Source organism: Ranitomeya variabilis, chromosome 5, assembly GCF_051348905.1.
Source record: "Ranitomeya variabilis isolate aRanVar5 chromosome 5, aRanVar5.hap1, whole genome shotgun sequence".
Lineage (NCBI taxonomy): Eukaryota > Metazoa > Chordata > Amphibia > Anura > Dendrobatidae > Ranitomeya > Ranitomeya variabilis.
Genome location: NC_135236.1, coordinates 31,371,203 through 31,387,967, shown reverse-complemented (window position 1 = coordinate 31,387,967; position 16,765 = coordinate 31,371,203). Strand labels below are relative to the sequence as shown.

Here is a 16,765-nt window from a genome sequence, read left to right as displayed (position 1 = left end):
AGCCAATGGGGTGGAGTCAATCCCCTTCAGAGGAATAAGAGTCTCCAAAGGCTCTAAATCAAAACCACAACGATTGGCAAAGGACCAATCCATAAGACTCAGAGCGGCGCCAGAGTCAACATAGGCGTCCGTGGCAATGGATGACAAAGAGCAAATCAGGGTTACAGACAAAATAAACTTAGACTGAATGGTGCCAATGGAAACAGACTTATCAAGCTTCTTTGTACGCCTAGAGCATGCTGATATAACATGAGTAGAATCCCCACAATAGAAACACAATCCATTCTTCCGTCTAAAATTCTGTCGCTCGCTCCTGGACAGAATTCTATCACACTGCATACTTTCTGGCGTCTTTTCCATAGACACCGCCAGATGGTGCACCGGTTTGCGCTCCCGCAGACGCCTATCAATCTGAATAGCCATTGTCATGGACTCATTCAGACCTGCAGGCACAGGGAACCCCACCATAACATCCTTAACGGCATCAGAGAGACCTTCTCTGAAAGTTGCCGCCAAGGCGCACTCATTCCACTGAGTAAGCACAGACCATTTACGGAATTTTTGGCAGAAAACTTCAGCTTCGTCTTGCCCCTGAGATAGTGCCATCAAAGTTTTTTCTGCCTGAAGTTCCAAATGAGGTTCCTCATAAAGCAAGCCCAAGGCCAGAAAAAACGCATCCACATCGCGTAACGCAGGATCCCCTGCTGGCAATGAGAAGGCCCAATCTTGAGGGTCACCCCTGAGCAAGGAAATCACAATCCTAACCTGCTGAGCAGGGTCTCCAGCTGAACGAGACTTCAGGGACAAATAAAGCTTACAATTATTTCGGAAATTCTGGAAGCTAGCTCTATTCCCTGTGAAGAACTCCGGCAAAGGAATTCTCGGCTCAGATACCGGAGCATGTACCACAAAATCTTGTAAATTTTGTACTTTCGTGATGAGATTATTCAAACCCGCAGTTACACTCTGGAGATCCATTATTGTCAGGTGCACACAGAGCCATACAGAGATTAGGAGGAGAGAGAAAAAAAAGACTGCAGCAAGGCAGACTGGAGGAAAAAAAAAAAAAAAAAAATTCCAGCAGACTTCTTATAACTCTCCTTTCTCAACCTGGGTCTTTAACACTTTATTGGCCGGTCAAACTGTCATGATCTCTGCAGGCAGAGATCATAGCAAGCCTATAGAGGGACAAGCTCTCGGAAGATGGAACTATACTGACCATGAACTAAGCCTGCCGCGCAACTAGAAATAGCCAGGTAGCATTTCCTATTTATCGCTAGATGCCCAGCTCTGGCCTAAGACCTAAATAGCTAGCAGAGGGAAATATAAGACCTAGCTCACCTCTAGAGAAATATTCCAAAGAAGACAGTAGCCCCCCACATATAATGACGGTGAGTTCAGATGAAACAACAAACGCAGCAGGAAAATAGTCTTAGCAAATTTGAGGTCCGCTTACTAGATAGCAGAAGACAGATAGTATACTTTCATGGTCAGCAGAAAAACACTAACAAAACACCATCCAGAGATTACCTTAAACTCTGGCATTAACTCATAACGCCAGAGTAGCAATCCCTGATCAACGAGAGCTTTCCAGACACAGTAACAAAACTTCAGCTGTGAACTGGAACAAATAGGCAAAACAAAACATGGACAAAAGTCCAACTTATCTAGTAGTAGTCTAGAAGCAGGAACAAGCACTGAGAGGCATCAGATAACATTGTTGACCGGCAAGAAACCACCAGAGAAATGAGCTTAAATAGCGACACCCACTACTGATGGAACCAGGTGAAACAGGAAAGAGGATGACAAGTCCAATTCCACAAGCGGCCACCGGGGGAGCCCAGAATCCAAATTCACAACATTGATCTTTGTGATGATCGTGTCGACCATCATAGTCTTAAGCTGCGTCATTGTCCTCAACGTGTCGCTGCGGACACCGAGCACCCACAACCTGACAGAGACCATGAAACACGTGAGGAAATCGTTCAGGTTCCGAAAAGAAAAAATAATCAAATCGGCAAAACTGCAGTTTTTTGGTTGCTGCACCCCACACAAAATGCAAACAAAAAAAGTCATATGTCTATAATTGTATCAATAAAACAGATCAAGGCACCAAAAAACAAGCGCTCCTCCGGTTTGGTCTCTTGCAGAGGCTACTGAAGGTTTTACCACGCTACCTGCAAATGAAGATCGAGCCCTGTGAGGAAGAGGAGGCGACTCCGCGGGAGAGGAGGAAGAGCTCCCTCGGCATCATGCTGAAAGCGGAGGAGTACGTCCTGAGGAAGCCGCGGAGCGAGCTGATGTTTGAGCGGCAGAGAGAGCGACACGGGATGAACAGGGACGACCGAGGCCACAGAGGTGAAGAAAAGGAGCCCAAAGGCAGAAAGGGGCAGTGGAGGTGGCAGATAGGTAAGGAAGGGGCGGCAGGAAGGTTCCCATGGCCTACAGCACAGCTCCACCTCAGCACATCATTCCTATGCTCCACTCACAAGCAGAGCTGCACTCATAATTCTGCTGGCGATCATTCGCACTGGGCTGATTGATTTACCATCCTACAGTAATGCTGTGAGGTGGAGCTGCTGCCTATGGTCTCCGACTGGAAGGAGAAGGGAAATGGAGAAGTCACAGAGACAGCGAAGTCATTAGAGAGGAGCAAAATGATGACCGGGGCTGGGGATGATAACACGGCTCCAAATAACTCTGCTCCCGTGTTACAGTGGACGGCTTCGATGTTGGGGTAACCACCCCGCTGTTCAAGAACCTGGTTCACTGCGCCCCGGAAATAAAGGAATGTGTGGAGGCGTGCAACTTCATCAACAGCAGCACCAAAGAGCAGAACAAGAGCAACGCGGTGAGTATTATACTCCAGAGCGGCACTCACCATTCTGCTGGTGCAGTCACTGTGTACATACATTACATTACTGATCCTGAGTTACATCCTGTATTATACCCCAGAGCTGCACTCACTATTCTGCTGGTGCAGTCACTGTGTACATACATTACATTACTGATCCTGAGTTATCTCCTGTATTATACTCCAGAGCTGCACTCACTATTCTGCTGGTGCAGTCACTGTGTACATACATTACATTACTGATCCTGAGTTACATCCTGTATTATACTCCAGAGCTCCACTCACCATTCTGCTGGTGCAGTCACTGTGCACATACATTACATTACTGATCGTGTACTGATCCTGAGTTACATCCTGTATTATACCCCAGAGCTGCACTCACTATTCTGTTGGTGCAGTCACTGTGTACAGACATTACATTACTGATCCTGAGTTACATCCTGTATTATACCCCAGAGCTGCACTCACTATTCTGTTGGTGCAGTCACTGTGTACAGACATTACATTACTGATCCTGAGTTACATCTTGTATTATACTCCAGAGCTGCACTCACTATTCTGCTGGTACAGTTACTGTGTACATACATTACATTTCTGATCCTGAGTTACATCCTGTATTATACTCCAGAGCTGCACTCACTATTCTGCTGGTGCAGTCACTGTGTAGATACATTACTGATCCTGAGTTACATCCTGTATTATACCGCAGAGCTGCACTCACTATTCTGTTGGTGCAGTCACTGTGTACATACATTACATTACTGATCCTGAGTTACATCCTGTATTATACTCCAGAGCTGCACTCACTATTCTGCTGGTGCAGTCACTGTGTACATACATTACATTACTGGTCCTGAGTTACATCCTGTATTATACCGCAGAGCTGCACTCACTATTCTGTTGGTGCAGTCACTGTGTACATACATTACATTACTGATCCGGAGTTACATCCTGTATTATACTCCAGAGCTGCACTCACTATTCTGCTGGTGCAGTCACTGTGTACATAATACATTACATTACTGATCCTGAGTTACCTCCTGTATTATACCCCAGAGCTGCACTCACTATTCTGCTGGTGCAGTCACTGTGTACATACATTACATTACTGATCCTGAGTTACATCCTGTATTATACCGCAGAGCTGCACTCACTATTCTGTTGGTGCAGTCACTGTGTACATACATTACATTACTGATCCTGAGATACATCCTGTATTATACCTCAGAGCTGCACTCACTATTCTGCTGGTGCAGTCACTGTGTACATACATTACATTACTGATCCTGAGTTACATCCTGTATTATACTCCAGAGCTGCACTCACTATTCTGCTGGTGCAGTCACTGTGTACATACATTACATTACTGATCCGGAGTTACATCCTGTATTATACTCCAGAGCTGCACTCACTATTCTGTTGGTGCAGTCACTGTGTACATACATTACAATACTGATCCTGAGTTACATCCTGTATTATACTCCAGAGCTGCACTCACTATTCTGCTGGTGCAGTCACTGTGTACATACATTACATTACTGATCCAGAGTTACATCCTGTATTATACTCCAGAGCGGCACTCACCATTCTGCTGGTGCAGTCACTGTGTACATACATTACATTACTGATCCTGAGTTACATCCTGTATTATACCCCAGAGCTGCACTCACTATTCTGCTGGTGCAGTCACTGTGTACATACATTACATTACTGATCCTGAGTTATCTCCTGTATTATACTCCAGAGCTGCACTCACTATTCTGCTGGTGCAGTCACTGTGTACATACATTACATTACTGATCCTGAGTTACATCCTGTATTATACTCCAGAGCTCCACTCACCATTCTGCTGGTGCAGTCACTGTGCACATACATTACATTACTGATCGTGTACTGATCCTGAGTTACATCCTGTATTATACCCCAGAGCTGCACTCACTATTCTGTTGGTGCAGTCACTGTGTACAGACATTACATTACTGATCCTGAGTTACATCCTGTATTATACCCCAGAGCTGCACTCACTATTCTGTTGGTGCAGTCACTGTGTACAGACATTACATTACTGATCCTGAGTTACATCTTGTATTATACTCCAGAGCTGCACTCACTATTCTGTTGGTGCAGTCACTGTGTACATACATTACATTACTGATCCTGAGTTACATCCTGTATTATACTCCAGAGCTGCACTCACTATTCTGCTGGTGCAGTCACTGTGTACATACATTACATTACTGATCCTGAGTTACCTCCTGTATTATACCACAGAGCTGCACTCACTATTCTGCTGGTGCAGTCACTGTGTACATACAGGTCCTTCTCAAAAAATTAGCATATAGTGTTAAATTTCATTATTTACCATAATGTAATGATTACAATTAAACTTTCATATATTATAGATTCATTATCCACCAACTGAAATTTGTCAGGTCTTTTATTGTTTTAATACTGATGATTTTGGCCTACAACTCCTGATAACCCAAAAAACCTGTCTCAATAAATTAGCATATTTCACCCGTCCAATCAAATAAAAGTGGTTTTTAATAACAAACAAAAAAACCATCAAATAATAATGTTCAGTTATGCACTCAATACTTGGTCGGGAATCCTTTGGCAGAAATGACTGCTTCAATGCGGCGTGGCATGGAGGCAATCAGCCTGTGACACTGCTGAGATGTTATGGAGGCCCAGGATGCTTCAATAGCGGCCTTAAGCTCATCCAGAGTGTTGGGTCTTGCGTCTCTCAACTTTCTCTTCACAATATCCCACAGATTCTCTATGGGGTTCAGGTCAGGAGAGTTGGCAGGCCAATTGAGCACAGTAATACCATGGTCAGTAAACCATTTACCAGTGGTTTTGGCACTGTGAGCAGGTGCCAGGTCGTGCTGAAAAATGAAATCTTCATCTCCATAAAGCATTTCAGCCGATGGAAGCATGAAGTGCTCCAAAATCTCCTGATAGCTAGCTGCATTGACCCTGCCCTTGATGAAACACAGTGGACCAACACCAGCAGCTGACATGGCACCCCACACCATCACTGACTGTGGGTACTTGACACTGGACTTCAGGCATTTTGGCATTTCCTTCTCCCCAGTCTTCCTCCAGACTCTGGCACCTTGATTTCCGAATGACATGCAAAATTTGCTTTCATCAGAAAAAAGTACTTGGGACCACTTAGCAACAGTCCAGTGCTGCTTCTCTGTAGCCCAGGTCAGGCGCTTCTGCCGCTGTTTACCTGGGGAATGCGGCACCTGTAGCCCATTTCCTGCACACGCCTGTGCACGGTGGCTCTGGATGTTTCCACACCAGACTCAGTCCACTGCTTCCTCAGGTTCCCCAAGGTCTGGAATCGGTCCTTCTCCACAATCTTCCTCAGGGTCCGGTCACCTCTTCTCGTTGTACAGCGTTTTCTGCCACATTGTTTCCTTCCAACAGACTTACCATTGAGGTGCCTTGATACAGCACTCTGGGAACAGCCTATTTGTTGAGAAATTTCTTTCTGGGTCTTACCCTCTTGCTTGAGGGTGTCAATGATGGCCTTCTTGACATCTGTCAGGTCGCTAGTCTTACCCATGATGGGGGTTTTGAGTAATGAACCAGGCAGGGAGTTTTTAAAAGCCTCAGGTATCTTTTGCATGTGTTTAGAGTTAATTAGTTGATTCAGAAGATTAGGGTAATAGGTCGTTTAGAGAACCTTTTCTTGATATGCTAATTTATTGAGACAGGTTTTTTTGGTTTTCAGGAGTTGTATGCCAAAATCATCAGTATTAAAACAATAAAAGACCTGACAAATTTCAGTTGGTGGATAATGAATCTATAATATATGAAAGTTTAATTGTAATCATTACATTATGGTAAATAATGAAATTTAACACTATATGCTAATTTTTTGAGAAGGACCTGTACATTACTGATCCTGTTACATCCTGTATTATACTCCAGAGCTGCACTCACTATTCTGTTGGTGCAGTCACTGTGTACATACATTAGTGATCCCAAGTCACATCCTGTATTATACCCCAGAGCTGCACTCACTATTCTGTTGGTGCAGTCACTGTGTACATACAGTTAGGTCCATATATATTTGGACAGAGACAACATTTTTCTAATTTTGGTTATAGACATTACCACAATGAATTTTAAACAAAACAATTCAGATGCAGTTGAAGTTCAGACTTTCAGCTTTCATTTGAGGGGATCCACATTAAAATTGGATGAAGGGTTTAGGAGTTTCAGCTCCTTAACATGTGCGACCCTGTTTTTACAGGGACCAAAAGTAATTGGACAATTGACTCCAAGGCTATTTCATGGACAGGTGTGGGCAATCCCTTCATTATGTCATTCTGAATTAATCAGATAAAAGGCCTGGAGATGATTTGAGGTGTGGTGTTTGCATTTGGAAGGTTTTGCTGTGAAGTAAACATGCGGTAAAGGAGCTCTCCATGCAGGTGAAACAAGCCATCCTTAAGCTGCGAAAACAGAAAAAACCCATCCGAGAAATTGCTACAATATTAGGAGTGGCAAAATCTACAGTTTGGTGCATCCTGAGAAAGAAAGAAAGCACTGGTGAACTCATCAATGCAAAAAGACCTGGGCGCCCACGGAAGACAACAGTGGTGGATGATGGCAGAATAATCTCCATGGTGAAGAGAAACCCCTTCACAACAGCCAACCAAGTGACCAACACTCTCCAGGAGGTCGGCGTATCAATATCCAAATCTACCATAAAGAGAAGACTGCATGAAAGTAACTACAGAGGGTTCACTGCACGGTGCAAGCCACTCATAAGCATCAAGAATAAAAAGGCTAGACTGGACTTTGCTAAAAAAAACAACTAAAAAAGCCAGCACAGTTCTGGAAAAACATTCTATGGACAGATGAAACCAAGATCAACCTCTACCAGAATGATGGAAAGAGAAAAGTATGGCGAAGGCGTGGTACAGCTCATGATCCAAAGCATACCACATCATCTGTAAAAGACGGTGGAGGCAGTGTGATGGCTTGGGCATGCATGGCTGCCAGTGGCACTGGGTCACTAGTGTTTATTGATGATGTGACACAGGACAGAAGCAGCCGAATGAATTCTGAGGTATTCAGAGCCGCCATACTGTGTGCTCAGATCCAGCCAAATGCAGCCAACCTGATTGGTCGTAGTTTCATACTACAGATGGACAATGACCCAAAACATGAAGCCAAAGCAACCCAGGAGTTTATTAAAGCAAACAAGTGGAATATTCTTGAATGGCCAAGTCAGTCACCTGATCTCAACCCAATTGAGCAGCATTTCACTTGTTAAAGACTAAACTTCAGACAGAAAGGCCACAAACAAACAGCAACTGAAAACCACCGCAGTGAAGGCCTGGCAGAGCATCAAAAAGGAGGAAACACAGCGTCTGGTGATGTCCATGAGTTCAAGACTTCAGGCAGCCATTGCCAACAAAGGGTTTTCAACCAAGTACTAGAAATGAACATTTTATTTAAAATTATTGAATCTGTCCAATTACTTTTGGTCCCTTTAAAAACAGGGTGGCACATGTTAAGGAGCTGAAACTCCTAAACCCTTCATCCAATTTTAATGTGGATACCCTCAAATGAAAGCTGAAAGTCTGAACTTCAACTGCATCTGAATTGTTTTGTTTAAAATTCATTGTGGTAATGTCTATAACCAAAATTAGAAAAATGTTGTCTCTGTCCAAATATATATGGACCTAACTGTACATTACTGATCCTGAGTGACATCCTGTATTATACCCCAGAGCTGCACACACTATTCTGCTGGTGCAGTCACTGTGTACATACATTACTGATCCTGAGTTACATCCTGTATTATACCCCAGAGCTGCACTCACTATTCTGCTGGTGCAGTCACTGTGTACATACATTACATTACTGATCCTGAGTTACATCCTGTATTATACTCCAGAGCTGCACTCACTATTCTGTTGGTGCAGTCACTGTGTACATACATTACATTACTGATCCTGAGTTACATCCTGTATTATACCCCAGAGCTGCACTCACTATTCTGTTGGTGCAGTCACTGTGTACATACATTACATTACTGATCCTGAGTTACATCCTGTATTATACCCCAGAGCTGCACTCACTATTCTGTTGGTGCAGTCACTGTGTACATACATTACATTACTGATCCTGAGTTACATCCGGTATTATACCCCAGAGCTGCACTCACTATTCTGCTGGTACAGTCACTGTGTACATACATTATTATTACTGATCCTGAGTTACATCCTGTACTATACTCCAGAGCTGCACTCACTATTCTGCTGGTACAGTCACTGTATACATACATTACATTACTGATCCTGAGTTACATCCTGTATTATACTCCAGAGCTGCACTCACTATTCTGCTGGTGCGGTCACTGTATACATACATTACATTACTGATCCTGAGTTACATCCTGTATTATACCCCAGAGCTGCACTCACTATTCTGTTGGTGCAGTCACTGTGTTCATACATTACTGATCCTGAGTTACATCCTGTATTATACCCCAGAGCTGCACTCACTATTCTGCTGGTGCAGTCACTGTGTACATACATTACACTACTGATCCTGAGTTATCTCCTGTATTATACCCCAGAGCTGCACTCACTATTCTGCAGGTGCAGTCACTGTGTACATACATTACATTACTGATCCTGAGTTACCTCCTGTATTATACCCCAGAGCTGCACTCACTATACTGCTGGTGCAGTCACTGTGTACATACAGTTAGGTCCATATATATTTGGACAGAGACAAAATTTTTCTTATTTTGGTTATAGACATTACCACAATGAATTTTAAACAAAACAATTCAGATGCAGTTGAAGTTCAGACTTTCAGCTTTCATTTGAGGGGATCCACATTAAAATTGGATGAAGGGTTTAGGAGTTTCAGCTCCTTAACATGTGCCACCCTGTTTTTACAGGGACCAAAAGTAATTGGACAGATTCAATAATTTTAAATAAAATGTTCATTTTTAGTACTTGGTTGAAAACCCTTTGTTGGCAATGACTGCCTGAAGTCTTGAACTCATGCACATCACCAGACGCTGTGTTTCCTCCTTTTTGATGCTCGGCCAGGCCTTCACTGCGGTGGTTTTCAGTTGCTGTTTGTTTGTGGGCCTTTCTGTCTGAAGTTTAGTCTTTAACAAGTGAAATGCTGCTCAATTGGGTTGAGATCAGGTGACTGACTTGGCCATTCAGGAATATTCCACTTCTTTGCTTTAATAAACTCCTGGGTTTCTTTGGCTTTATGCTTTGGGTCATTGTCCATCTGTAGTATGAAACGACGACCAACCAGTTTGGCTGCATTTGGCTGGATCTGAGCACACAGTATGGCGGCTCTGAATACCTCAGAATTCATTCTGCTGCTTCTGTCCTGTGTCACATCATCAATAAACACTAGTGACCCAGTGCCACTGGCAGCCATGCATGCCCAAGCCATCACACTGCCTCCGCCGTGTTTTACAGATGATGTGGTATGCTTTGGATCATGAGCTGTACCACGCCTTCGCCATACTTTTCTCTTTCCATCATTCTGGTAGAGGTTGATCTTGGTTTCATCTGTCCAAAGAATGTTCTTCCAGAACTGTGCCGGCTTTTTTAGATGTTTTTTAGCCTTTTTCTTCTTGACACTTATGAGTGGCTTGCACCGTGCAGTGAACCCTCTGTATTTACTTTCATGCAGTCTTCTCTTTATGGTAGATTTGGATATTGATACGCCGACCTCCTGGAGAGTGTTGGTCACTTGGTTGGCTGTTGTGAAGGGGTTTCTCTTCACCATGGAGATTATTCTGCGATCATCCACCACTGTTGTCTTCCGTGGGCGCCCAGGTCTTTTTGCATTGATGAGTTCACCAGTGCTTTCTTTCTTTCTCAGGATTTACCAAACTGTAGATTTTGCCACTCCTAATATTGTAGCAATTTCTCGGATGGGTTTTTTCTGTTTTCGCAGCTTAAGGACGGCTTGTTTCACCTGCATGGAGAGCTCCTGTGACCGCATGTTTACTTCACAGCAAAACCTTCCAAATGCAAGCACCACACCTCAAATCATCTCCAGGCCTTTTATCTGCTTAATTGAGAATGACATAATGAAGGGATTACCCACACCTGTCCATGAAAGAGCCTTGGAGTCAATTGTCCAATTACTTTTGGTCCCTTTAAAAACAGGGTGGCATATGTTAAGGAGCTGAAACTCCTAAACCCTTCATCCAATTTTAATGTGGATACCCTCAAATGAAAGCTGAAAGTCTGAACTTCAACTGCATCTGAATTGTTTTGATGTTTTGTTTAAAATTCATTGTGGTAATGTCTATAACAAAAAATAGAAAAATGTTGTCTCTGTCCAAATATATATGGACCTAACTGTACATTACATTACTGATCCTGAGTTACATCCTGTATTATTCTCCAGAGCTGCACTCACTATACTGCTGGTGCAGTCACTGTGTACATACATTACATTACTGATCCTGAGTTACATCCTGTATTATATTCCAGAGCTGCACTCACTATTCTGCTGGTGCAGTCACTGTGTACATACATTACTGATCCTGAGTTACATCCTGTATTATACTCCAGAGCTGCACTCACTATTCTGCTGGTGCAGTCACTGTGTACATACATTACATTACTGATTCTGAGTTACATCCTGTATTATACTCCGGAGCTGCACTCACTATTCTGCTGGTGCAGTCACTGTGTACATACATTACATTACTGATCCTGAGTTACATCCTGTATTATACCCCAGAGCTGCACTCACTATTCTGCTGGTGCAGTCACTGTGTACATACAGTACATTTCTTATTCTGTATGTTACTCCAGAGCTGAACTCTGTAGACACATCCTCTCCACAGCCTTATGTCACTCTTGTCTCTCTCCCTTCAGGAGATGGAGAACTGGCTCATGATCGGGAAGGTGTTGGACGTCTTGTTCTTTTGGGGGGCGCTCCCCCTCTTTGTGGTGGGGACTCTGGCCATCTTTTTCATGGGACATTTTAACAATGCTCCGGAACGTTACTTCCCGAGCGGCGATCACGTCTTCCCCCCTTGTACCACCAAGGCCGGCTGATTTTTGATATTTTCTGCTCCTCGGGGGCGGAGTCATCTCTGTAATAAACCAGAAAACTGCTGGAAAATATTTTATTGTCCTGATTTGTATCAATTACAAAACCCTACAACAATGATAAAGAAGAGCGTGATTGGCCGGTGTGATCCTTGGCCTCGGACATCCAGTGCGGACCCCTCCACAGACGAATGCTGTGACCAGCGGTCCCTTCCTCCCACAGGACCCTCCGCCGAGATGAATAGCCCTCAGAGTGTGAGCTTCGTGTTCCTGAAACTTGAGTTGTCTCTGCAGGAAAACAGAAGAAGAGCGACCGATCTTACAATTATGGCACACGTACAGGTCACACAGCTGAGGGTTTGTTACAACGTGTCAGTATAGGCTAATCTGAAATGTCTCCTTTCCTACAGCCCAAGCCCAGTAGAGCGGCCGGAGGGGCGCGGACACTCACTTCAGGCTGTCGTTGTGAGTCTTGTACTCCATGATGGTGTTCGGAGGGAGGTTGAGGACCCTCCTGAGTGTGTCCCGGATCCGGATGGTGCTGAGCTGGTCGTTGGCCGTCTTATTCCAGATGGAGAGGATGTCTTCCTGCAGGGGGCGACACAGGCAATGCTCAGGGTCAAGAGGAGGAGCCAGAGGGCCATGCTCCTCCACATTCACTAGAGCATACACAATGGGCAGGGAACGAGGGTCACCTACCTGAAAGCGTATGGAGACCACCACCCCGCAGATCTCTTCTCCCACCATGAACTGCTCCCCCAGCATGGCCAGGATGATGTTCTCCCAGAAGCGGGACGCCAGCCCCTTCCGGAGGCGGATGATCCACTTGCCGCCATTCTTATTGGCGTCATCCTGCGTGAGTGGGAAGGGGGGGGTATCACAGAGGTTATGGGATAATGAATGGTCGACTTCGACGTTTCAGCACGACCATGAGAAGTTCTGCTGTGTCCTAACAGGCTGAGTTTCTATCCTTTGCAATTTTCAACATCTCTGCTTGCTAAAACCCCTCCTGATACTTTCTGGGGCTGAGGGTCTGCTACTATTGCATCCAGGGTATTAAAATATTCTGGGAAGGTAACACAACTGTGGCTGCACAGATTTGTGTCCTGTGCTGAATATTTGTTACAATGCTGAGCCTGATAGATACATTGTAACAACCCGCAGGGGTGAACGAAGTCAGGACGGGGAAGACTCAGCCTCTAAATGTAGATGAAAACCACAGACCACAAGCAGAGATGCTGAAAATGGGGGGAATCCAAGGAAAGTATGGAGAACCCACCTGGGCAGGATTAACCCCTTCATGCACAGTGCCCTTAGGGGTAGGGCTCCGTTTCGCCGGCACTCACCTCCCACATGGGTTTGATGCCTTCCTTGAACAGGTGGAAGTCGCTATATCCTGAGAGGTCTCCGGGCCGCACTAAGTGGCTGTACACCCGCCAGAACTGCTCCACCTACAGGACGAGAGATGGCGGTACTGCCACTGCTACCCCGGGGGGCAGCACACGGAGGAGGGCTACTCACCGATGCCACTGTGCCCACCTGCCGGATGTTCTGCTCATAATTCTGAGTGCTGGCGGGTCGGGAGGGCGTCCTCCGGGAGTACCAGAAGGTGTAGCGGTACTGCAGCGGGTGCTCCCCCGGGGCCACGACCAGCTCCTGTGGAGAGGAGGAGGGTCAGACACACGACACATGTACTACGGCTATAAAGGAGGGGGCCATAACAACAGAGCCCCCAATATGTGCACTACAGCTATAAAAGAGGGGGCGCTGTGTCCCCCAACAGCGGAACGCCCTCAATATGTGCACGAGAGCTATAAAAGAGAGGGTGAAGTGTCCCCCAACTGCGGAGCGCCCCCAATATGTGCACTACAACTATAGAAGAGGGGGTGCAGTGTCCCCCAACAGTGGAGCGCCCCCAATATGTGCACTACAACTATAGAAGAGGGGGCGCAGTGTCCCCCAACCGTGGAGCGCCCCCAATATGTGCACCACAGCTATAAAAGGGGCGCAGTGTCCCCAACAGAGGAGCGCCCCCAATATGTGCACTACAGCTATAGAAGAGGGGGCGCAGTGTCCCCCAACAGAGCGCCCCCAATATGTGCACCACAGCTATAAAAGGGGCGCAGTGTCCCCAACAGAGGAGCGCCCCCAATATGTGCACTACAACTATAGAAGAGGGGGCGCAGTGTCCCCCAACAGAGCGCCCCCAATATGTGCACTACAACTATAAAAGGGGCGCAGTGTCCCCAACAGAGGAGCGCCCCCAATATGTGCACCACAGCTATAAAAGGGGCGCAGTGTCCCCAACAGAGGAGCACCCCCAATATGTGCACTACAGCTATAGAAGAGGGGGCGCAGTGTCCCCCAACAGAGGAGCACCCCCAATACAGCGCACCACAGCTATAAAAGAGGGGGCGGTGTTAACATGTTAAATGCCTCGGTCAGTCTCCGTCAGCAGCATTGACTATGGCTGTGCCATCAGTGCGTCCCATCCTGCCCATCGGTGCCCGTGTCACATGACAGCTTTGCGGCAGCCCTCTATGGTTGTCACTGCCGATCTGCTGTGAGCGCCACCCTGTGGCCGGCGTCCATAAGAAGGCTCTTTGTTACACACAGCAGGGCTGAGCGCCGGTCATCGGACGATCGCAGCCTCTAATCTGCCATGGAGACTTCTGCAGGCAGCAAACAAAAGGTTTCATAATAGAGAAGTTCCAATCTATCTGGTATCGCCGCGTTCAGCATCGCCCGATCTACCGACATTTATAATGAATTAATGCAATCGGTAAACGGCAGAATGAAAAAAAAGTCACAACACCAGAATTACGTTCTTTTGGTTACATTAAAATGCAATAACGGGCGATGAAAAGAACGTAGCTGCACCAAAATGGTCTCACTAAAAACGCCAGCTCGTCCCGCAAACAACAAGCCCTCACCCGGCCATAGTGACGGAATAATAACACGCTTATGGCTCTGGGAAGAAGGGGAGCGAAAAACGGGGAGTGCCCGGGCGTGAAGGGGTTAATAAACGTGGAGTTTCCATTTCCTCATGTGCTCTAGTGAGGAGGAACCACAAGTCCCAGCACTTCCTCCTCAGCCACTGACAGCACTGGGCACCACGTCACGTGCTCAGACTAGCTCCATAAGGCCACCTGGCGCCAGCTTCCGGCGCACGCGATGACGTCACTGACACACCGGAAGTGGCCGCGCTCCGAGCTCCTTACCCTGGCAGACCTGGCTGCGGTCTTGGGCTCCTCCTCCTGGGCGGTGACGTCATCACTCCCTGAGATCCCCATGTGAGGAGCGAGGCTCTACGACCCTCTGGGACCGGCTGTGCGGCCTCGGCGCGGTGTCCCGGATGTACGGTGCCTCGTAGCCCTGCGTCCTAGTGCTGGCAGCAGTGGACGCGATGACGTCATTAGGTAGAGACCAGCTAGGCCTGCGTCGGTGGGCGTGGTGTATGACGTTGGTGGGCGCGGCCTTTTGCTGGTATAGTAAGTACAGCTCGCCATCTGCTGGTGACAATAGTGAACAGCAAGCAGCAGTACTATGGCTTGTCATTGCTGTCCTGTGGCTCTAGAAGTTGGGGTTTTTATTTTTCATATCTTTAAAACCTTTTTCCCCACTTTACTCTGTAGTTTCTAGTCCCTTTGGGGGACGTGATCCTCCGTGACGGGCTCCAGCACTGCTTAGTATGGAGGTAATCACAGTCCCCTATCACCAGCGGTCACAGCAGATAAAACGCAGCCTGTCTGCTACATGTGAACACGGCCTGAGCGGGACATGTTTATTACGTTGTTAATGCTTAACCCCTTCACCCCCAAGGGTGGTTTGCACGTTAATGACCGGGCCAATTTTTACAATTCTGACCACTGTCCCTTTATGAGGTTATAACTCTGGAACGCTTCAACGGATCCCGGTGATTCTGACAAGGTTTTCTCGTGACATATTGTACTTCATGATAGTGGTAAAAAAAATTTGATATTACCTGCGTTTATTTGTGAAAAAAATGGAAATTTGGCAAAAATGTTGAAAATTTTGCAATTTTCCAACTTTTAATTTTTATGCCCTTAAATCACAGAGATATGTCACACAAAATACTTAATAGCATTTCCCACATGTCTACTTTACATCAGCACAATTTTAGAAACAATTTTTTTTTGTTAGGGAGTTATAAGGGTTAAAAGTTCACCGGCGATTTTTCATTTTTCCAACAAAATATACACCATTTTTTTTAGGGACCACCTCACATTTGAAGTGAGTTTGGGGGGTCAGTATGACAGAAAATACCCAAGTGTGACACCATTCTAAAAACTGCACCCCTCAAGGTGCTCAAGACCTCATTCGAGAAGTTTATTAACCCTTCAGGTGCTTCACGAGAACTAAAGCAATGTGGAAGGAAAAAATGAACATTTTACTTTTTTCACAAAAAATTTACTTTAGAACCAATTTGTTTTTATTTTCACAAAGGTATCAGGAGAAAATGGACCCCAAAAGTTATTGTGCAATTTGTCCTGAGTACGCCGATACCCCATATGTGGGGAAATCCACTGTTTTTGGGCGCATGGCAGAGCTCGGAATGGAGGGAGCGCTGTTTGACATTTTGAACGCAAAATTGTACTTAATCAATGGTGGCGCCATGTCGCGTTTGGAGACCCCTGATGTATCTAAACAGTGGAACCCCCCAATTCTAACTCCAACCCTATCCCCAACACACCCCTAACCCTAATTCGAACTCTAACTATAACCCTAATCACAGCCCTAACCTCAACACAACCTAACCCCAACACACCCCTAGCCTTAATCCCAACCCTAACCACAACCTTAACCCCAA

General features: G+C 45.8%; 2 protein-coding genes across 3 annotated transcripts in view; one reads left to right on the top strand and one right to left on the bottom strand.

Annotated features, from left to right (window-relative positions):
• LOC143774241 (acetylcholine receptor subunit epsilon-like) overlaps positions 1-12,083 on the top strand; it is a 65,368-nt gene extending 53,285 nt beyond the window's left edge. Inside the window, exons 9-12 of the mRNA XM_077261630.1 lie at positions 1,858-1,972; positions 2,151-2,409; positions 2,718-2,851; positions 11,758-12,083. Of these exons, the coding sequence (XP_077117745.1) occupies positions 1,858-1,972; positions 2,151-2,409; positions 2,718-2,851; positions 11,758-11,940 (691 nt within the window). The 3' untranslated portion in view covers positions 11,941-12,083. The remainder of the gene's footprint in view (positions 1-1,857; positions 1,973-2,150; positions 2,410-2,717; positions 2,852-11,757) is intronic.
• Positions 11,998-15,449, bottom strand: LOC143774240 (eukaryotic translation initiation factor 4E type 2-like). 2 transcript variants are annotated; one of them, XM_077261628.1, is made up of 6 exons: positions 15,156-15,449; positions 13,456-13,590; positions 13,281-13,385; positions 12,634-12,786; positions 12,386-12,522; positions 11,998-12,222 (listed from the first exon to the last, which is right to left on the bottom strand). In XM_077261628.1, the coding sequence occupies exons 1-6, from the start codon at positions 15,225-15,227 to the stop codon at positions 12,183-12,185; spliced, it is 642 nt and encodes a 213-aa protein (XP_077117743.1). In that variant the 5' UTR covers positions 15,228-15,449; the 3' UTR covers positions 11,998-12,182. The 2 variants fall into 2 exon arrangements, with proteins under 2 accessions (XP_077117743.1, XP_077117744.1); XM_077261629.1 differs by having other exon boundaries at positions 13,474-13,590; positions 15,156-15,358.
• Between the last annotated feature and the right edge of the window lie 1,316 nt (positions 15,450-16,765).

What these genes read in the sequence shown, in the direction of transcription:
- LOC143774240 (XM_077261628.1), bottom strand. Translation starts at nt 15,227, where the DNA reads ATGGGGATCTCAGGGAGTGATGACGTCACCGCCCAGGAGGAGGAGCCC. An exon ending in GCATCAAACCCATGTGGGAG is followed by an intron (nt 12,787 to 13,280) that starts GTGAGTGCCGGC and finishes CCACTCACGCAG; the next exon opens with GATGACGCCAATAAGAATGG. An exon ending in TGGTCTCCATACGCTTTCAG is followed by an intron (nt 12,523 to 12,633) that starts GTAGGTGACCCT and finishes CGCCCCCTGCAG; the next exon opens with GAAGACATCCTCTCCATCTG.